General features: G+C 21.9%; 2 protein-coding genes across 2 annotated transcripts; one reads left to right on the plus strand and one right to left on the minus strand.

The window, feature by feature from the left end:
• Window positions 1-188: 188 nt before the first annotated feature.
• LOC122510613 (lysophospholipid acyltransferase 5) lies at window positions 189-10,877 on the plus strand. The gene is made up of 8 exons (XM_043625385.1): window positions 189-449; window positions 4,641-4,748; window positions 4,834-4,956; window positions 5,255-5,370; window positions 5,500-5,658; window positions 5,860-6,090; window positions 9,426-9,734; window positions 10,078-10,877. The coding sequence occupies exons 1-8, from the start codon at window positions 347-349 to the stop codon at window positions 10,351-10,353; spliced, it is 1,425 nt and encodes a 474-aa protein (XP_043481320.1). The 5' UTR covers window positions 189-346; the 3' UTR covers window positions 10,354-10,877.
• Window positions 10,878-13,777: 2,900 nt separating this feature from the next.
• LOC122510615 (extensin-3-like) lies at window positions 13,778-24,879 on the minus strand. Its single transcript, XM_043625387.1, has 3 exons — window positions 24,715-24,879; window positions 16,044-16,535; window positions 13,778-13,872 (listed from the first exon to the last, which is right to left on the minus strand). Exons 1-3 carry the CDS (start codon window positions 24,727-24,729, stop codon window positions 13,786-13,788), a joined length of 594 nt encoding a protein of 197 aa, XP_043481322.1. The 5' UTR covers window positions 24,730-24,879; the 3' UTR covers window positions 13,778-13,785.
• Window positions 24,880-25,089: the final 210 nt, after the last annotated feature.

Here is a 25,089-nt window from a genome sequence, read left to right on the forward strand (position 1 = left end):
GTTGTTTATAAACAAGTTACAAAAATAAATTGTTCTTTTTTTCCGTAAATTAATTTTTCTGAATTTTTCTTTAATTTCAACTTACCAATTGGCAATCCTGGTAGAGAGATCGAAATTTCGATAGTATCGTCGTACTGCGTCGTACTTCCATCTAGCATTCTTTAACTACCCATCCCTGCTTAATTCCCAGTTTATTTTTATTTCAAGTGCCGAAGTGCGTGAATTTTGGTGAAAAGTTAAAGATCACAACATCGGACTCTCGGAGAGAATTACCTAGTTGTGCTAACTTCAGGTGCATTGTTTTAAGACCGCGCATGCCGTGCATTACTGAACACCTGCAACAAAAATGGCCAGCTTAACACAAAATTCGAGTGGTTTTCTCGCTAAATTATCGGCATTAGTTGGTGCTCCCGAAGATGCCCTTTGTCTTCTCATGTCCATTCTCTTAGGTAATATAAATTATCAATACTTTCTCTTTAATATTCTCCAATTTTTCATTGAACATTCATTGCTTTCACTTGTTAGAATTCATTAGGTAAGACTATAGAACTAAACATGTAGTTTGCATTATATATTGAAGTTATTCAATTCATATTACAAGATTACAAACTTTATAATATATATAAAGTTGTTCTATATAAACGTTTTGGGCTCATAACCTTTTTTTATACATATATATACAACAAACTAATATGGAGTTTGCCCGATAGAAACCAGTTGCTTTTTTATCTTTTTAGGACAAATTTTCTATTTTGACATATTATGGGATACTTAAGAACCTAAAGTTCTGAACGTTCAAATGAACGAAATTTATTTATTTCTTCTCCAAATTAAATTTTTATTGCAATTATTTTGCGTTACTATCCAAAAAATTAATTACTGAGTTTCTAAACGTAAATATTTCAGTTTTTAAATTTGTTTGTGATAAGTAATTTATTAAAATATCTTCAATAAAAAATATTTCGTTCATTTGAACGTTCAAAACTTGGGGATCATGGATACTTTAGGTTATTCAATTTAGAATTTAGAATATATGAATTTTTTAGATGAATCTCTTTTGATCATAACCTTCCTTTTTTACATACACATGTACAACACATTAATACGGAGTTTGCCCTTTGATATCACGAGTTACTTTTTTTTTATTATCTTTTATGGTATTAATGAATAAATGATTCATATAATTATTTCTATCACTTTAGTGAGAAAACTTCGCTTTCTATATGTAATAAAAAGTAAAATTCAACAAGTTTTTTAATGCATAAAGGTAGAAATATTCTTTCACAAAACATTTTTTTTTAAATTTCTCATTTGTAACATTATGATAATAATAATATTCTCATATATTTTTTCTCCAATATTTTTTCTGCCTATTTTTATTTATCAAATATAGTAAAAAGTTATTAATATATTAAAGATTGTAAATAATTGTTTATTTTATTTTTATACGAATTAAAAAAGAGACATTGTCATATATAATGTAATAATATTGGTTTTTCGTTGAAATAAGGTAATATTATGTCTATTTTTACATGCAGTTCTTATCGAACGATATTGAATTTTCACTCCCTTTTTGTTTCCTCTTTATTAGCTGTTATTTGAGGGATTATATTGACAGTAAAGTGTATAAATTTCATTAAAATGAATATGTAGAACAACTGAGGAGAAGCCATAATAATGTTAAAAGAACGCTAGTAGTGATTCATGGTATTTTTTTTTTACATTTTATATTCACGTTGACGAGAAAAAGTTCATTGAACTCTAGATATTTTGAATATTGTAATTACATGGTAATCGTTATATCTTTGTTTGTTTTTTCAATTGTTTCGAGTTGTAAAATATTTTCTGAATGATATGACATCAATAGATTAGTTTAGAAAATTTATTGTAATCTATACTATACATTATAGTTTTTACGTGTAATATAATCCCATTCCCCTTTACAATGTACGACATTATCGCTATTCTACTGATAAAAAGTTATGTACACTACATTGCAATTATTTGAAAAATGTTTATTTTTCAGTTTTTCAATTGTATTAAATTAGAGACTAATTTAATTTATATTTTTGCATTAATGAGTATAATCAGAATAAATAAATGAAAATTTATTTTCTTATAAAAAATAATATAGGGTTGACACTTAATTCTTGCAGAACTATCATAAATTTGTTACTTATAAATTATTTAATGAATAATTTTACTTAAATGTTTCAAAATATTATTAAAAATAATGGATTTACAAAAAACGCTAAAAAAAATTTAATTTTGAAGAAGTTAAATAATTGCAAAAAATTTATAAATAATAAATTCAATTATTTCCAAAAATTTTCACAAAAATTCTTGTCAAAATTTCAATTATTTCCAAAATTATAAACAATAAATTCAATTATTTTCAAAAATTTAAATAAAATTCTTGGCAAAATTTCAATTATTTTCGAAATTATAAATAATAAATTGAATTATTTTCAAAAATTTTCATAAAATTCTTGGCAAAATTTCAATTATTTTCAAAAAATTTCCTCGATTCAATGATTTGCAATATTTACTATTTTAATAAAATTTCCCAAAAGAATTCAATTATTTAAAAAAAAACTATTTAATAAAATTCTACTCGAACATTTAATTATTTTCATAAATAATAAAAATATCTCAAGAATTCAATTATTTACAAATTTTTTTTAAAATTGTTTATAAATTTTTTCGCAATAATTCAATTACTTTTATAAATAATAAAACTCATCGTAAAATTTCTATTATTTTCAAAATTATAAATAATAAATTCAATTATTTTCAAAAATTTTTTTTAAAATTCTACGCAAACATTAAATTATTTTTTCATAAATAATAAAATTCTTTTTAGAAATTCAATTATTTTCAAAATTGTAAATAATAAATTTAAATATTTTCAAAAATTTTAATAAAATTCTACCCAAACATATAACAATTTTCATAAATAATAAAAATTTTATAGGAATTTAATTACTTTCAATGTAATTTTAATACAATTTCTTGAAAGAATTCATTTATTTTACAAATTTTTATTGCAATTCTTCGCAGAAATTTAATTATTTTCGAAAATTATAATAAAATTTCCTTGAAAGAATTAATTTATTTTAAAAATTTTTAATGCAATTCTTCGCAGAAATTTTAATATTTTCAAAAATTGTAATAAAATTCTCTTGATAGAATTAATTTATTTTTAAAATTTGTAATGCAATTCTTTGCAGAAATTCAATTATTTCCATAAATAATACAATTTTCATAAAATTTTTCGAACAAAATCAATTATTTTCATCCTTTTTTTATGAAACAGGAATTCAATTGTTTACAAATCTTTTCTAAATTTCTTCCCAAAAATTCAATTACTTTCATAAAAATAATAACATATTTTACAGGAATTCAATTATTTTTTATAAATAATGAAACTCTTCGCAGAATTTCAATTATTTTTAATATAATTTTAATCAAATTTCTCGATAAATGTAATTATTCTTAAAAATTTTATTAAAATTAGTCAAAATAATTGAATTAGTTAAAAATTTGTTGATAAAACTCTTTATGGGAATTGAATTTTTAGAAACATTTAATTATTTAATAAATTATTTATTTTTGTATTTAAATAATTAAATTGTAATAAAAATTGATTTAATAAAAATCAATAAAAATTTATTTAAAAATGAATTTCAATTACAATTTTAGATAATAATTGAATATTAAAAGCATTATTAGTGTGACTTTTTAGAAATAATTGAATTTTGAAAAGTTTTCAAATTTAAATCGTTAAAAATGAGAATTTTTCATATTTTTAATTAATATTTCTGGAGAATAAATTTTATTCAAAAAGTTTAAATTAAATTTTTTGAAATTATTTCACGTTTTTATTTTCTAATATACATTGAAGAATTTCCGAATAATCAAAATTTCGTAAAATTGATTTGTAAACAAATGGATTTGAAAATTAAAGAACTTTTTCAAAAATTATTGAAAATAATTGATTTAAAAAAGAATTTTAGTTAAGGGCGTTTGAACCTTGATGACGTTACACGTTGTGCAAAGCATGTGTGACGTCATCAAGGTTCAAATGCCCTTAAAAAGTCTAGAAAATTATAATTGAATGGAAATAATCGAAATAATTTTGAAGAAGTTACAGTAAGAATATTCTAAATATAAAATAATGATTTTATCACTCGGTCATCTTTAATATTATTTTAAAACATGAAGACATTGATTACTCCGAGTCGAAGACTCGGAGTGATTGATTTCTTCATGTTTTATAACAATTTTTTATAAGTTGTTTATATAATTTCAAAAAGGTTTAAATTTAAAATTTTTGAAAATCTTAAATAAATGTAATTTTAAATATAATTAATTAATTAATTAATTACATTTAAATGTAATTTTTTTGAGTATCCAGTAATTTTATTTTTAGAATGAATCAGAATATTCTTTATGGTCAGGAAAAAAGTAAAAAATTTTGTCTGAAAAATTAGAAATCAGGGAGAAAAGTCAGAAATAACTAAATTTTTGTCGCAACCCTGAAATATAGAAAAAAATATTTAATTTATACATTTTGTTTCACATTATTCTATTTTCTAATTCTAGTTTTTGTTAATTAACTTTCTTTTCTTTTTTTGCAGGTTTTCCATTAGCATTAATTCATAGGTACACACTTTATGGTCAAGATCCAGTTAGTCAACATTTATTTTTCATCGTTTCCGGAGTACTGCTAGGTTTTTGGAATTACGGTAATTGGAGATAGAAAAAAAATGTGTTATAATTAAAAAAAATTGTCATCTTTGAATTTGTATTTTAAGAATATTTAATTTTCAGGTTGGAGTATACTTCATCCGATAATTACAGTCTGTGCAACTTACGCAATCATTAAAAGACTTGGTAGTACAAAACAATGCCTTCAAGCATCTTTTTTATTCAACATGGGCTATTTATTTTACGGTAAGTTCAATTAGCGATTTTTTAAATTTGCTGAAAGTGAGATATGTCTTGTTTAGCGAATCGTTACAAATATTAAATTATCGTTGTCGACTATTTAGTTTTTTTTACAATTATTTTTTATTATTAAATTTATTAAATTTATTTAATTTATTATTAAATATATTAAATTTATTTTATTATTAAATTTATTAGCATGAAATTTTGTATCTTAATTATTAATCTTGATAATTAAATCTTTCTATTAAATTTATTTGCATGGCATTTTGTATCTTAATTATGTTCTTAATTTTCTTTACAGGCTATTTAACAACAAGCACAGAAGATTACGATATTAAATGGACAATGCCACAATGTGTACTCGCTCTTAGATTAATTGGTCTTTCATTCAATGTGTGGGATGGTTCCAAACCCGATGTGAGTACCGAAATCGAAAATAATACAAAATTTTTATTAATTTTTTTATTATATACTGAAAACTCTTAAAAATTGAACTTTTGTAAAATAATTTTTTTATTAAATTTCTCCTTTTTTTCAATTTACCAGAGTGAATTGTCTGCATTTCAAAAGCAAACCGCCCTTAAAGAGCAACCCTCTTTTCTGGAAATTGCCGCATTTTCCTTCTTCCCAGGATCATTTTTAGTCGGTCCTCAATTTAATATGAAAAGATATCAAGATTACGTCAATAATCGTCTCATTGCTACGGTGAGTAAAGAAAATAATGAAAAAACTTACAAATATTTATGTTTATATATATTAAATTGGTATAATATACAAATTAAAAATTAATTGAGAAATAGAAAAAAAATTGTACAAAAATTACTTTTAACTATAGCATTAAATTTCTGTTAGTATTTTAAAAGTAGTTTGTCTCAAATTTTGATAATAAATAAAAATTATTTTCAGGATGGAAATAGTCAAAAGTTACCAGACTGCATAATTCCTGGTATTCAACGTTCATCGCTTGGATTTGTCTATTTGGCGCTCTATCAAATTGGAAATCAATTCTTCCCTGAAAAATATTTACTGAGCGCAGACTTTGAAAATTTGAATTTCGTTCAACGTTGTTTCGGTGTTGGAATTTGGGGACGTATTAATTTATATAAATACATTAGTTGCTGGCTCATGACCGAAGGAGTGAGTACAATCTTTTCATTTATTCAATTGCTTTTATTATTGGGAATTATGTCAATTTTTTTTAACAATTTTATTAATAATTAACAATTTTGTTAAAAAAATTAATTAATACATGGTGTCTACTAACCGGGAATTTAATTTGACTGGAAAAAACCGGGAATAAGACAGGAATTTTATGCCAAACCGGGAATTTTTTTAACCAAATTAAAAAAAGTTTTATTAATATTAATTCAATTATTATAAATTAAAATACTTTGAAAATTCGATTGGTTAAAAAGTTTTAAATGATCGCTTTTTATTTCAATTTATATAGACATTTATACTATTCTCTAAATTTAAATTACTTAAAAATAATTAATTTGATAGTAAAAAATCAATTAAAAAAAAAATTATCGAATTAATAGAAAATTTTCAAAGTATTTTAATTTAATAATTGATAAATAATTGAATTTTATAAAGAGTAACATTCTAATTTATTCATGTTTCTTAGTGCGATGATTAATAATTAAAATTTTTATTAGTTAATTTAAAAAAATAACCCATTTAAATTTTTTTAATAAAATTTAATTTTCGCAAAGTTTTTTTTTGAAAATTCTGAAAAATAAGATTTTTGAAATGTTTCAATTCTATTGTTTCAAGATAATTGAATTTTCATAAACAAATAATTGGAATTTTTTGAAATAATTGCAATTTCTTTACATTCTATTTAAAATAATTGAATTATTTTAAAGAATTTTATTTAAATTTTTCGAAAATAATCAAGGGAAGTTGTTCACCGTAATTATAATTTTATGTTTTAAAAATTTCTTCGCAATATATTCAATTCTTTTCATAAATAGTAAAACTCATTACAGAATTTCAATTATTTTTAATAGAATTTTAATCAAATTCCTTAAAAAATGTAATTTTATTAAAATTCGTCGAAAGAATTTAATTATTTCTAGAAACTGTAAAAAAAAATTCTTCTCAAGAATTCAATTATTTCCGTAAATAGCAAAATATTTCAGATTTACTAAATTCTTTTGAATATTATTTTTAAAAAAATTCTTCACAAGAATTCAATTATTTTCATAAACTTCCATGAAATTCTAAAAAAAGCAATTCAATTATTTTCAAAAGTAATAAAATTTTTGTCAGAAATTGAATTATTTTCAAAAAAATTTTCTAAAATTCTCTTCAAAAATTCAATTATATTTATAAATAAAAAAATTCAATTATTTTCAAAAATGTTAATAAAATTGTAGAATTTTATTAAAATTTTAATTATTTTAATAAATAATAACATTCTTTAGAAGGATCCAATTACTTTTATAAATAGTAAAATTATTTGCAGAAATTAAATTATCTAGTATCAATACATTTTAATAAAATTGAATTAATTAAATTTTCAATTATAATTATGAACAGACAAGATTATTTTTAAAAATTGAAAAAATTCTTTATTAAATTCAATTATTTTCCAAATTTTTAATTAAAATTATTTTAAAAAAATATTATTTTCAAAAAAATTAAAGAAACTAGTCAAAAGAATTTAATTATTCATAAAAACTCTATAATAATAAATTTTGGAAGCCATTTTGTAGATTTATTTATGTTCGAAATCAAATAAATTTAAATTTAACGAGAAAAAAAAACCGGGGGAAATTAGGACAAACCCGGGAAATACCGGGAATTTTGTTGAACGAAAATAGTAGACACCCTGAAATTAAATTACGAATCAAAATTATAGAATATTGAAATAGAATGTTAAACATAGAAAATAGATAATTAGAAATTTGAGATTAGTAGATTTTAGCAACAACTGTAGGAAATTTTTTTAAAAAATTCGTAAATTTGATTAACATTTTCTACTTTTACTTTCTTTAATTTCGAAAACATTTCTTCTTCAATTGGTGAAAAGTTTCGTAAAATTTATTAAATTTTGCTTTTTCTTTCTTTAACTCTCAAAATCTTTTTCTGTAATGAAATTTTCTAATTATTGGAAGTAGAAGAATTCGAAAGTCTATTATTTAAAAAATTATAAAAATTAAAATAAGAAACTAAAATTCTGTAATTAGAATTCTTTCTATATAATAGAAATAGTAATAATAATAATAATAATAATAATAATAGTAGGTAATAATATACAATTATAGCATTATTTAATAGCAATATTTCATTATAATTAGTTTTTTTTATTTTCACTGTTTATTTAAAACTGACATACATACTTTGAATTTTCCAAACAAAAATTATTTGCTATATCTTTGAATTTATTTTTTCTTTTGTGAAAATTGAGCAAAATTTGTATATGAATACATGATTATGCTTCGCTTGTCGCGCTTTTATTTCTTTTCGGATTTTGTTTTGCATTTTTCAATAGAAAAATCCGCTCACGAGATTTCTAACACTTTGTTTGTCAAACAACTGCCTGTTTGTTTGTTAATCTCTTTAATGAGTGTGAATATTTGTTTTGAGCAAATGTGGTTTGTTTGCATAAATTTTTTTACTGATGAATTGTGGTTTAAGTCATGAATGGACTTAAAAATAAGAAGAACACGGAGAAATATTACAAAAAAAATGAATATTATATGTACACATAAGAAATATTTTTTTGCTTTTAAAAAAATTGCATGACTTTAACTAAGGTATGTAAGAATGCTTTAATTTTTTTTAATTATTTACTAACGGACAAAAAAATAAATTACTAACACTAGAAAATAGTTCTTATAAGTTTGTTTGTTTTCTTTTTTCTTCAAGGTACGTACGTTTTTATTATTTATTATAAAGAAACAAATTCTGTTACATTGTTTACCGTATTTATCGATTGTTTTACTGTACAAACACCTTTTTTCTTTCTTTCCTTCTTTCTTTTTTTCTTTGAATTCGTTTTAAATTAAGTTCTATTAATTTTTTAATTTATAAAACAAGTTTATAAAATTAATTAAATTCTACTTAATTTTATAAAATATTTTAATTAAGTTACTCTTTGATTTTACAATTATTCGGAAATTTTCTATTCTTCAAGTAATTTAGTTGTAAACGTAATTTAAAGTTATAAACGTTAAATAATATTTTTTTGTTCTAATTTTAGCAGAAATTTAATTTAATTAGCAGAGATTTATGGAAAATTGTTTAGTATTTGCAAGAATTAGGAAAAGTATTTAATCAAGAATCTGAGCTAATAAAATGTAGAAAAGAAAAAATGGATACGTGTTGTATGGTTGATAATTTTAATGATTTATTTTTAATTTATTTTTAATTTATTTTAAATTTATTATTTTATTTATTTTTATTTTCATTTTATTTGGTTTGAAATTAATAAAAATGTTCTAGTAATTGATTTTTCTCTTCAGGTGTGTACTGCTTTTGGATTAACTTACAACGGAAAGGATTCTTCTGGTCATTTAAAATGGGATGGCTGTGCAAATGTGGAATTACTGACATTTGAGAATGCAACTCAATATGATCATTATATTCAGTCGTTTAATATTAATACAAATCATTGGAGCGCAGAATATATTTACAAGAGACTCAGGTTTCTTGGATCAAAGCTTTATAGTCAAGTAGGAACTCTTGCCTTCCTTGCCGTATGGCATGGCTTCCATTCTGGTTATTACATGTGCTTTATCATGGAGTTTATTATTATGTACTTCGAGAAAGATGTAAGTACCTTTTTTGTATTTAAATAATCTATAAATTAATTAATCTTCCTCGAGGGAGAATTTTTTTTAAATTTTATTGAATTTTATCCAAAGAATCTTTAAAGAAAATTGAAACTAATATCATTAAAGAAAAAATATTAAAATCTAATTCAGAGTTGCCATAGGTCAGTGAAATTAGGGAAATGTCAGGGAATTTTCTAAAAAGTACTGGAAAAATATCAATATAAATTAAATATTTATTTAAAAATGAAGTTATTGATTAAATAGGGATTAATTATTGTAAGAATAATTAATTAATTTATTTATTTATCGAGACTTTAATTAATTATTCGAATTTTTATAGATGGTACCAATTTTGATGAAGCACGAACAACTTCAATTACTGGTGAAAGAAAATTTCGTCGCGAGGTTCGCTTTTTGGATTCTTTTGAAGGTTTATACGTTAATTTTCATGGGCTATGCGATCGTACCCTTTGTCTATCTTTCATATCCAAAATATATGCAGGTTTATCGTAGCATATATTATTGCGGTCATGTGATATTCTTTAGCTATCCTTTACTAGCGCCTTTTATTAAGAAAGCAATTCGTCAAAGTCGTCCCAGATCGCATCAAGAATAAAGAAAAAAAGAAAAAAAAATTGTTAAAAATTATAAATTTTGAGACGATGTACAGTTATAATTTTGGAAAATATTCTTCCATAAAATATACCGAGATGAAGACGATTTTATTCGATTTTTATTACTTAGCAAAGCAGTAGTTGAAAATGTGCACTATATATTAAAGTCTTTTCGTCCTCATCAATTTTAATGTATCTTGTGAAAGATGCATTTTAGATGAAAGGTAGTTCCGTGATATCGAAGACTGATACTTGTTTTTTTTTCTTCTTCTTAATTTTTAAACTTAATACTTTTTCGTCTTCGTGCAGTCCAATTATTACAGAGTTATATGTATAGAAATATTTTCGGATTTAAATGATACCGACATTGTGAAATCCGAAGAAAAAATTGAAAAAAATAATTATTGACAAATAATTAATAATAAACACAATTTCAATTAAAAACGAATGAGAGGAAAATATGTATGAATTGGAAATCGTAAATTTTACCATTTCAAAACTTAATTTTTCCATTTCAAAGTCTAAATATAATTTTTTCAAACTTCAATATTTGTTGTATAAAATTGTTATATAATCTTAGAAATTTTTTTTCAATTTAAAACATGTACAAAAAAATAATTTTACTAGAAATTGGAGCAATTATTAAAAAATTGAAAAAAATCTTCTTGTATTCGAACAAGAAAAGAAACGAATTTCATGATTCTTTTTCCCCCAATATATTTTTGAAATTTCAAAGCAACAAAAAAAGAGATGCAGGGAAAAAAATTATTTCTCGAGATATAAAAATTAATACAATAAAAAATGTATTAAATGAACTAGAAAAATTGTAATTATATTAAAAGACAGTGATGACTGTTATTAATAATTATGACTGTACAACTTTTTTAAAACTAGTTGTTTGGCTGAAAAACTTTGTAAAATATTAATGACAGCCAATCTTTTTGAGTATAAGAAAAATTAGCTTTAAGAAAATGCCGCATTCTGGGCGACATCAACGCAGAAGAGTTATATTTAAAATGAAAATGTACATAAGGTTGTGAACAAGACAAAGAAAAAGAGAGATCAAGTTTCATACCATTAGAATATTTGTAATTACCAATTAAATATCTACGATAATAATTGCTCCTAGTTGATTATCAAAATGATTAAAAAATTACTTTCGGTTCCATTCTCGATTATTGAATATGAAAATGGAGCACAAGAATAATTTTTTTTAATCATTTTATTAAAAATTTGTGTGTAATGAATTTTTTCTCCAATTAATTGTAGAATTCATTTAAATAGTTAACTATTTAGTTTCCTTTTTGTTTTAATTTTTTTCAATTGTTTCCTTTCGCTCAATTTGGATTGTAGTTAATTTATTCAGCAGTGGTTTAGATAATTAACTAAAAAGAATTAAATTTTTTTTTAAAATTAATTTTTAATTCAGTTTTTTGTTATGAATTGAAATTTTTGAATTGAATTTTTTGTTATGAAAGTTGTTTGCAAAATAATTTTTCTTTGAGCACTGTTTCAAAACACGAATATTTAGAATTGAAAATATGTAAGTTTTCCTTTGTAGACTAAAACGAAAGCGAGCTCAAAAAGCGTGTGTGTAGGGTTGAGAATGTGTGTCTCAAAGTCGCAGGTTCTTTGAGAAAATAAAGTCAACATTTATCTAATATTGTAACAAAGTTTTAGATTCAATACGTTGATTCAAGTGTGAGATACAAAATAACTGAAATCAAAGTTATAATTATTTTTTCAAATAGTAATTATTGGCATGCCTAATCATTACTTTAATTTGGTCGAAAAGAATTTTTTTCACTTCTCAGTTTGTTGCGGAACATTATTTTTTATAAAGAAACAATTTTTTAATTATAAAATAAAATGGAATAAATTTTTATTGTAAAAAATAAATGTTTCAAATTCAAGGAAAATTTTTATTTTTTATTTATTTGTAGTCCAAGAGCGGACTAATGTTTTTTATTTAATTGAACAAAAATGGAACAAAAATTAATTTTTTTTAAGGCGAAATTACAGCTTTTATTTACATGAAATGAAATATTTAGACTAAGTTAATCTTTTCTCTTTTCGAATTTTGTATCTTGCGCTTGAATCATTTTTTAATGAAGTACTAAATAGTGTATAATAATCCTGTTTCATTTCCACGTAAAGTACTTCCGCTTTATATATATAAAAAAAGAAGTGTATTTTAATAAAAAAAAGTCGATTTGGAAAGGGTTTTTATTCATTGATAAAGTTTTTTATTCACTTGTAAAAAAATGTACGTTTGACATTTTTCTTAACACGATTTTCTCGTTATTATTAATTTTTATTATATATAATAAAGTTTATTTGTTATTTGAATTAATTTAAAATGTATTTATTTGTTATTAAATTACAATGTGCAAAAATACTAGGAAGTTTTATTCTTTTCGTTCTTGATTTAATTTGCTGAAATGAATTTTGTTTTATTTCGGAAATATTTATCATTTTTGTCAATTCGTTTTACTTTTAAGTTTTAATTATAAAGAAACAAGAAATTAAATTAATTACCTTATTTTACACTTATGAATCATGAAACTTATTTTTAAGTGGTGTAATTATTTTACTGAAAATACTTTTGTTAATCGAATTTTATAATAGATTTTAATATTAGATTTTCATATTAGATTTTTATAATGAATTCGAGGAGTAGATTTTTATAATGGGTTTTAATAATAAGTAATAAGTGGATTTAAATCAGATTTTTAGTTATAAAAATAGAAAATTTTGCATTATTCCGTTTTTATTAAATAAAAAGTATAAAAATGTATTTTTTCCTAAAACTAAGCATTTGTAGAAAAATAAAAAAATATTTTATTCAACTCCTACGTATACATATGAATGTTTTCTATAGTATACAAATTAAAAAAACAAATTCGCACTTGGTGAATGAAAGCACAATAATAATTTTAACCGGTTGTTACAAATAACACAAAAAAAATCATCCAATGACACATTATGGACATAATATTTATAATGTTACTTTTTTCTTTTTTATATGTGAATGCGATAATATAACACACAATTATTCCCTCATTATTTATATATAAATCTAATTTATGTACAGTTTTTTTAGTCTCATATTTTTTAATTTCGAGCATATCTCTCAGTCTAGGCCAAAAATATTTGCGCACGTCTTCAATATTCTTAATGAATATAGAAAAAATTAAAAAAAAGTTCTATATAACAAACAAAATTTCAATATTAAATTAAATTTCACATGTTTAAAAAAAATGCGTCCTCTTTTTAATATAAGAAGAACTTTTGATTTATCTTTTAAAATAAAAAAAAAAAATTAAATAAAAATTTAAAAAAAGGCAGTAAAGTTATACTGAATGAAGTATAAATTTTCACAATCAGTATAATATGATTTTCTGTTAGGATGGAATTTTATTTTTAAACTAAATCTAGTAAGGACCACTGCTGGGTGGTCCGTAACTGTCAACTGGTACTGAAGCTGGTGGAGGACCATATTCCGCATTTTGTTGCTCTTTCTGCAAAAAAAGAAGGAAAAGTTTTTTAGAATTTATATATTTTAATTGTTGAAAATTTTTTTACTGTTTTTACTATTTTACATATTATTGCTGTTATTATTACTAAATTATTATTTTTATAAATAATAAATTTTTTCCTTTGAATTTTTAGTTAAAAGATAAATTAATTTACAAATTTTTCTTTTTCAGATTCGAAATGCAGTGATTTAAAAGAAATTTGGAATTCGAATGAGTCGATGAGAAATTTTAATTCAGAGTTAATATTCGAAATTGATTGAAAGCACATTTCGATTTGAAAGAACTGGAGATGATAGGACCGAAATTAATTTTCATCCAAATTAAAGGACGTAAGTTTTTTTTAAACAAAATTTCCATAATAGTAGCAGGGTTGCCACAGTTCAGGGAATTCAGGGAAAAGTCAGGGATTTTTATTAAAAGTACTGGAAAAAATTTAATTTTTAGAATTCATAATTAGTTTTATTTAATTTTTTAATATATATTTATTTTAATTAATTATTAAAAATCATGGATTTATAGTAGAATTTTAGTTAAAAACACTAAAAAAAATTTGAATTTTAGAGAAGTTACAAATGTTTGTAGAAATTCAATTATGTTCGAAAACTAAAAAAAATTCTCTTCAAAATTTCAATTATCTTTAAAAGTAATAAAATTCTTTTCCAAAATTCAATTATTTACATAAATTTTTGAAAATTTTGAAAATTTTATTAACCTCGTTGAAAAAGTTTAATTATTTAAAAATTTGTTGATAAAATTATTTATGAGAATTCAATTTTAAAAAAGATTCATTTATTCAATAATTTTTTCATTTTTGTATTTAAATAATTGAATTCTGAATTTAAAAAAAAAATTAAAATTTGGTAATAAAAATTGTTTTAAAATTGAATTTCAGTAATAAATTTAGATAAAAATTGAATGTTATAGACATTATAGCGTGAATTTTTTTTAGAAATAATTGCATTTTGAAAAAGATTAATTGAATTTAAAAAAAAAATTATTTCAATTTTTTTTTCTAAATATTTAATTGAAGAATTTCCGAATAATCAAAATTTTATAAAATTGAATTGTAAACAAAATGGATTTGAAAATTCTCTAGGAACATTTGCAAAAATTATTAAAAATAATTGAAAATTGTTCATTTATTTCTTTTGAAGAATTTTAATAAAATTTTTGAAGTCAATTACATTTTTCGAAGAATTTACTTAAAAATTGTATTAAAAATAATTGAAATCCTGCGAAGAATTTTATTATTTAGGGAAATAATAATTGAAGTCTTGCAACGAATGTTTAATACATTTTTTTAAAATATTTGAAATCATGTGGAAAATATTATTTATAAAAATAATTGAATTCTTGCAATGAATTTTATTATATTTTCTTTAAATAATTGAAATCCTGTAGAGAATTTTATTATTTATGAAAATAATTGAATTCTTTTGAAAAATTGTATTAAAATAGTAGATTTTCAAAATATTTGAATTTCTGCAAAGAATTTCATTTTTTGTGAAATGTAATTGCAATCTTGTACAAAATGTTTGAAAATAATTACATTTTTCGAGGAATTCATTAAAATTGTATTAAAAAAAATTCTAATCCTCGGAAAAATTTTATTATTTATGATAATAATTGAATTCTTACAACGAATTTCATTACATTTTTTTAAATAATTGAATTGATGTTAAAAATAGTAATACTTTTAAAAATAATTGAATTCTTTCGAAGGATTTTATTAAAACTTTTGTAAATAATTTAATTTTTTTTTGGAAAAGTTTTATTTTTTTTATTTTATAAAAATTTTATGAAAACAGCTTGCTATCTTCATGTTTTATAATAAATATTCTTATGAATTATTAAATTTCAAAAAGGATTGAATTTGAATTTTTTTTAAAACTTCATTTCTACGAAAAAATAATAATGATTAAATATTTATTTAAAAAAGAAGTTATTGACGCTTTTGAATAATTTTACAATTAAAGAAAGTCGTAAATAAATATAATAGAAATTTTTTTGAGTATCTAATAATTTTTCAGGTGAATCAGAATATTCTTTAGGATTCAGGGGAAAATTCAAAAATTTCGTTTGGAAATCAGGGAAAAATAAAATTAAATTATTATGGCAACCGGGAGTAGATTTGCAAAAAAAAAGAAACGTACCTGAGTCTTGTAGCGAATAAAATAGACTTCCGGTTTACTGGGCTGTGTTGGCGCCTGTGTGGGAAGAATAACTTCCGGTGCCTCTTCTGGTTTCTTAACGAGAACGTAAATCAAAGTCTTCTCCTCGTCTTGTGGTGGAAGAGGTGGGAGAGCAGGTGCCGTTGGTGTCGGTGGTGTTGGTGCCTTTATGAAGACAATTTTATAATGCTTCTGTGGGGGTGGTGCGGGGGCAATGTACTTGGGGGCCTTATATTCTGGTGCCTCTGGTGGTGGAACATGAACGTAAACGTGTTTATGAATTACAGGATTTCTTTGCGGTGGTCCATAACTTGAGGATGGTTGAACTGGTGGTGGACCGTAACTACCACCGCTACCGGTACCGCCTATTGATGATGGATAACCACCGCCGCCACCGCCTCCCGATGGTGGGAAGTATGACGATGGTGGTTCCGGTCTCGCTGACGCTGAATATGCCCACGTCACTAGTAACACCTGTTTCAGGAAAAAAAATTGGGGTAAGTGATTATTTTTCATTTTTATAATTACACCCCGTCATCAAAAAAATTTTTCTGATCGTAGTAAAAGCCACGGGGCTTTTACTACGTTCAGAAAATTTTTTTTGATGATTCGAAAGTTCTGAATGTTCAAATGAAGGAAATTAATTTATTTCGTCTTCAAATTAAAATTTTATTATGCGTTTTTGTAATAATTATCCCCATCCACCTAAAGGCGTTTATTCAAAATATAATCAGAATTTGTGGAGAACAAGAAAAATTCTAAATATGAGAATTTCTTTTTAATTAATTTTTAAGGAAACGGAAATTAAAGGGAACTTGTACAATAATTATATTTTCCCCTCAGAAAATGAAACACTGACGTAATGCACAAACGTGATCTAATCACACGGATTTTCTTAATATGAATATACAATTGCCAAATGTTATTCAACATATTTTCTTTACGCTTTTGTTTTTATTTCTACTATTATTGTTATTTTAGTTGTTATTTATATTTATATTTTATATTATTATTTATATTATTAATATTTTTATTATTATTATTATTATTATTATTATTATTATTTATTTATATTACTATTTTTATTTTTATTATTATTATTATTATTATTATTATCATCATTCTTACGCAAGTCGAGTTCAGTGATTCAAAATAACATTTTCTACTTAATGGGTTTCATTTTCTGGAGTATGCGTTTGCTTTGCTTATTAGAAAAATTATATAATATATGTTACAAATTATTTTATCTTTTTTTTATAATTACGTTAATTTGCAAAAACAAGATTTCATCTTTTGGGACATAAGTAATTTAAATAATAATAATGAAAACAATATATTGCTAATAATAAATTGCTAATAATAAATAAATTGATAATAATCAATATAATAATTAATAAATCGACGAAAAATAATATATAAATAACAATTTAAACCATAATTTTCTGGATCAAAGATAATTAATTCAAAATTAAGGAAGGAAATTTTATTTTCTTTGTACTGGAGTTTTTAAAATAAATTTCCAAATTTACACTGAAAAAAAATTTATTTAATTCAAATAACCAATTAATTGACTATTATCAATTAAATTTTTAATTGAATCAAATAATATTTATTGGAGTCAATTAAATAGTATCTGAACAAATAATTTTAGTATTTGAAGCAAATACCATTTAATTGACTCAAATAAATATTATTTGATTCAAGTAAATATTTAATTGATAATAGTCAATTAATCGGTTATTTGGATCAATTCAAATTTTTTTTTCAGTGTAGTTTTTTAAAAATTAAGAACATCAATATTTTTGAATTTTTTTAATCTTAACAACATTACAATCATTATGAATTATTCAACAAAATCTTGAATTTTTTTTCTTATTTCTGTCCGATATTAAATTTTAGACTTTATTAAAATTTTTTGTTGTTGAATAATTGAGATCTTCAAGAACTGTCTCAAAAATATTAATAATAATTAATTTAGCAAAGAATTTTTTATTTTAAATTTACGAAAAATAAATTGTTTTTTGAAAGTTTTAGATTGGATTTTTTGATAATTTGAATTATTACCGAAAAAATTTTGACAAAAAATATAAATAATTAATTCTAAAAAGATAATTCATACCTATTATTTAATAAATATTCAACAAATTTTAAATAACTAAGTTTATTATAACATTTTAATTAAAATATTTTTTGAAAGATAATTAAATTTTCCAATAAATATAATCGAAAAATTGTGGAAAATTTGCAATTTTCTAAAATTCTATTGAAAATAATTAAGATTTTTAAAAAAAAGTTTATTAAAGTTTTTGTAAATAATTAAATTTTGGAAATTTTGAATTTAAAAATTATTGATATTATTAAATTTTAGCGGTATTCTGATAATTGAAGTTTGAGAAAAAGTTGAATTATTGAAGACTTTTCTTAGAATTTATTTTAAATAATCTATTTAACGAAGAAATTTAGTTAAAAATTCTAAGTAATAAATTGAATTTTTGAAATATTTAACTTTCGCTTAAGATTTAAACATATTTTAAAAACTCTTTTAAAATTCAGTTATGATTTAGAAATTTTAACTAAAATTATTCATTGAATAGATTATTTTTAATAAATCTTGAGGAAAGTCTCTTGAATAATTTGAATATTTTTCAAAATTCAATTATTATTTAGAATTTATTTATTTTTTATCTAAATTTGGATTTTAGAAATAATTGAATTTCAGACATTTAATTTTTTTAAATTCATTTACTTCTAAATAAAATTATTAAAAGAATTGAATTCTTGTTGAAAATAACAAATACTAGGATTTAAATATTAAAAACAAAACTATTAAATTTTGAATAATTGCAAAAATTGCATTGAAACTAATAAATTGGATATTTTACACATTTTTTTTAAAGATTCAGTCAATCGAATTTTTAGAAATTTAAATTAAGAATTTAATAAATAATTGAATTTTAAACGTATTTTCTTCATCGTCTTAGAATTAAAATATTAAATTTTGAATTAAAATTGAAATTATAGAATTAAATTCTTCAAATAATTGAATTTTGGAAAAGTTACAATTCAAATTTCTCACATTAGTTACATTTGAAAATTTTCGAAAATTAAGATAAAGTATTAAATAATTTATTCAAAATAAAATAAAAATAATTCAATATTATTGAATAGTATTCAATATTATTATTGATAGTTTTCTTCTTAATAAAAATAATTCAAGTTTCGAGGAATTTTATTCAAAATCCTAAAAATTGATTTTTTAATATTAATTTAATCTATTGTAGATAATTGAATTTTTGAAAATAATTAATTGCAAATATTTCACGCGTTATTGGAATTTAATATCATTAAAAAACCGGAAACAGTTTAAAGAATATTGTAATAAAAATTTTTAAAGTACCTAAATTAGATTTTGAAAAATTGTAATTGGAAATTTTGAAAAATAATTGAATTTAACAAAGAGACAGAATAATTTTGACTCTTCGTTAATTATTGAATTATTGAAATTATTATCAGGATCAGAAAAAAATTGAATTTTTTTTTAAAATCAGAGAAGAGACAAATTCAATTTTTCATTTCAACTTTAAATAAATAAATTTTATTTATTTGTAATTTATTTAAATTAATTTATTGTAAATTAAATTAATAATTTTGTTTAATAAATAAATTTTATTTATTTAATTAAAAATTTTATTTAATAAATAAATTTTATTTATTTATTTAAAGTAGATTAAAAGCTAAAGTTTTTTTTCACATTTGTTTAAATAATTTTGTTCCAAAATCAGAAGCTAGGAACAAATTAAAATAATTAGAATAAATAGGTAATAAATATTTGTTTTTAAATTTTAATGCAAAAATCAAAAACTGAAGATAAATTACAATAAATAGATAATAAATTTTAAATAAATAATTTTCTATCATATTTGAAAGTGAAGAACTATTTAAAAAAATTAAATAAATATTAAATAATAATTTCTCGTTCTCATTGTTTTGTGCAATTCGGAAAAGAGAGTAATAAAAGTAAAAATAATATGGAAGAGTGTGTTACCAGTTATATAAGATAGGAAAACGTTTCAAAATGAGTTCTAAATGAGGGAAAGGAACTGAAAGATTAATTTACAAGATTAGCTTTAAAAGCCTAAGTAGGAAAAGTTGTCATCATCAAGGAAGAGGTACATTATTCTTGTTACTGAATCAATTTTTACGAGACAACATGTCAACGTTTGTCCATATTACAACTTTGCTAAAGTGTTATAAATAATTGATGTGAACATATCAAGATGATACGTCTCGTCACTTAGAGAAAAAAAAATAATAAAAAAAAGGAGTGACCGTCTCATAGGAATCAATGCAAGAGGTGGTGGCTTTCTCCTACCTATATTTTTTTTTACTATCTGCTTCCTAATTTCGGCTTACGTTTCATTTCAAAGCTATATGCCTTAACGCTTTCGCGATTCTCACTCGCTCCGACGATTAACGCTATGCGCACTGGACTCTTTATTCAGCACCTGACGAACCGACTTTACCTGTGGCATAGAGTAAGAGGCGAATTGGGTGAGAAAGAAAGAGAGAGGAAGACGTTTGAACATGCGGTTAATTGTTTCCGGTAGAAAACGAAGATTATTCTTGATCGGCTATATATAGAGAGAGAGAGAGCGTAATGTACTGTTGCGTTAGTCTATAATGACAATATTTTGCAAGAATTGCTAGACTATTATGGAATCAGAAATGCTCGCGACATCCCTGTGTGTAATTTGTTTCGTTTAATGCCAAGGCGTGCTCTTGATGACAATATTTCATTTATAAAGGTGGAACACTTGTCCTTGGCATCAGTTTTCTCTTAAATTGAAATCTTTATTTCTGTTTTAGATAAAAAAAAGAAATTAATTCTAATATTTTCGACTCAAAGGAAAGGGAATTTGATTTTGAATTTTCCAAACGAATTTTTAGATTTTGGATTTTACACGTAAATATTCGTTCAATGAGAAGAAGCAGAAGAAGAAAAATCATTGGATTCAAAAAAGATCATAAGACGAGAGAAAATTATTTTGGACTCAAAAGGAATTCAATTATTATTTTTGGAAACGAATTTTCAGATTTTAGATTTCAAATACTTTCAAAAAAGAAGCCGCAAAAGAAGAAAAATTATTTGGATTAAAAAATTTGATTTCGCGAAAAAGTCATTTTGAATTCAAAAGGAATTCAAATTTTAATTTTCGAAACGAATTTTTAGATTTTGGATTTCTTTTACTTTCGAAGAGAAGAAGTAAAAAAGAAAAAATCATTTGAATTCAAAAGAGGTCAAAAGATGTTTTGATTAGGAGAGAAATTTATTTTGGATTCAAAAGGAATTTGATTTCGAATGTTGAAAACAAATTTTTAGATTTCGGATTCTAAATACTTTCAAAAAAGAAGCAACAAAAGAAAAAAAATCATCTGAATTCAACAGATTTTTTCGTTATGAAAAAAAAATTCTTTATTCAAAAGAAATTTGATTTTGAATTTTCGAAATAAATTTTTTGATTTGGAATTTTAAGAAACTTTAAAATGAATAATCAAAGGAGAAAAAATTATTTTTATTCAGAAGATGTATTAATTATGAAAAAAAAAATCATTTTTGATTGAAAAGGAATTTGATTTTGAATTTTCGAAACAAATTTTTAGATTTGGAATTTTATGTACATACTTTAAAAAAGCAGTAAAAGAAGAAAAATTATCTGGATTCAAAAAATATTTTGATTCCAAAAAAAAAATTATTTTGGATTCAAAAGGAATTTGATTTTGAAAACGAATTTTTAGATTTCGGATTTTAAATACTTTCAAAAAAGAAGCAACAAAAGAAAAAAAAATCATTTGGATTCAAAAGATTTTTTCGTTAGAAAAATAAATCATTTTTGATTGAAAAGGAATTTGATTTTTAACTTTCGAAACAAATTTTTAGATTTGGAATTTAAAGTAACTTTAAAATGAATAATCAAAGGAGAAAAAATTATTTTGATCTAGAAGATTTATTATAATTACGAAAAAAAATCATTTTTGATTGAAAAGGAATTTGATTTTAAGTTTTCGAAACAAATTTTTAGATTTGGAATTTTATGTACTATAAAAAAAAAACAGTAAAAGAAGAAAAATTATTTGGATTCAAAAAATGTTTTGATTAAAATAAAAATTATTTTGGATTCAAAAGGAATTTGATTTTGGATTTCAAATACTTTCAAATACGAAGCAGCAAAAGAAGAAAAATTATCCGATTTCAAAAGATATTTTGATTACGAGAAAAAATTATTTTTGATTCAAAAAGAATTTTATTTTAAATTTCCGAAACGAATTTTTAGATTTTGGATTTTAAGTATTTTCAAAAAAGAAGCAACAAATTTGAAAATGGATTGATTTTTGTAGAATTTGGATTGAAATATAAATCTTAAAAAAACACAAAAAAATAAATGAAAATCATTCGAATTTGAAAAATCTCGAATTTCATTTTTAATTTCAAAACAGATTTTCATGATTTACAAGTTTTGAACGTTCAAATGAACGAAATATTTCTTATTAATCATATTTTCAAAAATTACTGATTTGAATTAAAATTAAAAAATTAAATTTTAAATGCAAAAACTTTATTATTAAATTTTTTTATAGTGACGCAAAATTTTTGTTATAAACATTTAATTTGAAGAAAGAATACATAAATTTCGTTCATTTGAACGTTCAGAACTTTAGGATCATGATTTTCTTATAGATTTCAAATTGAAATACAAATTTCGGAAAAAAAAGGAAATAAAAATTATTCGAATTCAAAAAATCTAAAATTTGATTTGTAACTTCGAAACTGATTGACTCAGATTTTATATTGAAAAATAAATCTGAAAATATAACATTTTAGTTGCAGATTCGTGACAGATTGGCGCTATGGAAGAAATTCAAATTGAAATTAATGTCAAATATAATCCTTAACAAAAAAAATTTTAATTAAATACTGTTAATTAATGATTGTAAATTAATAATTAAAAAAAATAACAAATTATTGCTAATATTTAATATTTAATTAACTTTTACATAAACTTCAATAATTTATTGTCAATTTTTAAACTTTTTTAACATTTTATTCAAATTCTTGAAAAAAAAATTTTATTTATTCGAAATTTTGTAAGTTAAAAATTTTATAGTAAAAAGTTTATACACTAAAAAAATTTATTTTATTCAAATAACCGATTACTTGTCTGTTAGTAAATAAATATTTACTTGACTCAAATAATATTTACTTAAATCAATTAAATGGTATTTGAACCAAATAAATTTTTTTTTCAATGTATAGAATTTTCAAAAAATGGAAATAAATAAATAATAAAATTAATAAATATTAAAATAAATAAATAATATAAAGTTTAAAAATGTTATAATATTTTAAAACTAAATTATTGCTTCTAATAGTTTTTATTTTCTTATAAATAATTAATAATAACGTTTAACAATAACTAATAAAATAACAATTATATTATCGTTTAATTTAAATAATAATAATTAAAATAATTTATCTGAGTTCATTTATTTTGTATAAAAATTAAATAATTGATTTGACTTCATTAATATTGTATTCAAATTATTATCACTTTCTACTAATATTTAAAAAAAAATTTTAAATTATTTTCAACAATTAAAATTTAAACACTAGAATCATAAAAAAAATAATTATTACAAAGAAATAAATAAGAAAAAATCTTTGTACTTACGTTGAAAAGAGCACTAATAAATTTATAATTTTTTGAACTTGATTAATAAATTATTAATATCAATTTTTATATTAATATTAATTATTATTGGAATTTTATTATTAATATTAAATTGTTATTATATTTTTATTATTGTTTTTTATTAATTTGTACTGAATTATAATTTATAATTAATTTACAATTAATTTATAATTATTTTACAATTAATTTATAATAAACTATTTATAATGAATTTCAATTTATTTTCAATTTATAATTAACTATTATTATTTTTTTTTATTTTTATTAATTAATTAATTAACTAAACTAATTAAATACCAATTTTTTTCTACAAGATTAACTTATTCTTTTGTTAAAAAATTTCTTACGCATTTGAAATAAAAAATTTAATTTCAGATGATGATGATGATGTATATTAAGAAAAGAACGTGTAAAATGTAACAATTGAACGTGTGAAATTTTTCCCATCCACAAAACAATTTATAATTGACAATAATCTTCACTTTGAATTTCTTCCCAAGTGCGGAAACTTTTTTTTTTTTCTTTTTTGTTTAATTTATAAACTCAATCTGCTATATAGTCGACAATCCAATTCCCACTTCCTTATTGTCGCACAAATTAATTGTACACTCGTGAGACGAACAAAAGAAGAGTATAATAAAATGAAGAAAACCGCGTCACTATATATAATAAATAATGAAAAAGCGATAAAAAAAATTCACAGAGAAAAAAAAAATAAAAAACTTATAAGGAAAAACGAAGGACAAAAATTTGCAAATACTGAACACCGATTCGATTTAAAAATTCTTCCTTCAAAAATAAGGGGAAAAAAATACTCTGTAGCACGCACCGCATAATTTGAATAAATGTAACCAGAAGACAACGAGTAATTGAAGATTTAACGTTTCACACTTATAATTACTTACAATTAAAGCCCTCATATTGGCACTTGCGAATTAAACGGATCGTCGTCAGTAAACGAACCGAGAAAAAAAAGATTGTTTTATTTAATTTATTTTTTGACAGAAACTCGCTCGTACACTCGCTTTCTTGTGTATGCTCGGGCGCACTTGTTTTCGAGACATTTATATACCACAAGATCTTCTACCACCAAAGCATTGAAAACAGTGTAGAGGCGTACAGAGGAAACATCCTTTCCTTTGGGGGTTCACTTTATACTAGTAGTGGCGGTACCACTTGCTACCATTTCGCGTTTAGTGAGTGGCAATATGCTCTAACAACAACAATGTCTAGATGACAGTCATGATAATACAATGAATCTGTCGAAAACACACCTTTTG

Source organism: Leptopilina heterotoma, unplaced genomic scaffold (assembly GCF_015476425.1).
Source record: "Leptopilina heterotoma isolate Lh14 unplaced genomic scaffold, ASM1547642v1 Lhet_71, whole genome shotgun sequence".
Lineage (NCBI taxonomy): Eukaryota > Metazoa > Arthropoda > Insecta > Hymenoptera > Figitidae > Leptopilina > Leptopilina heterotoma.

Excerpts from the sequence above, each read along its gene's own strand:
- LOC122510613 (XM_043625385.1), top strand. The coding sequence starts at position 347 with ATGGCCAGCTTAACACAAAATTCGAGTGGTTTTCTCGCTAAATTATCG. Across the intron at positions 4,749-4,833 it reads GCTAGGTTTTTGGAATTACG|GTTGGAGTATACTTCATCCG; the intron begins GTAATTGGAGAT and ends TTTAATTTTCAG. Across the intron at positions 6,091-9,425 it reads GCTGGCTCATGACCGAAGGA|GTGTGTACTGCTTTTGGATT; the intron begins GTGAGTACAATC and ends TTTTCTCTTCAG.
- LOC122510615 (XM_043625387.1), bottom strand. Across the intron at positions 13,873-16,043 it reads TTATTCGCTACAAGACTCAG|AAAGAGCAACAAAATGCGGA; the intron begins GTACGTTTCTTT and ends CTTTTTTTGCAG.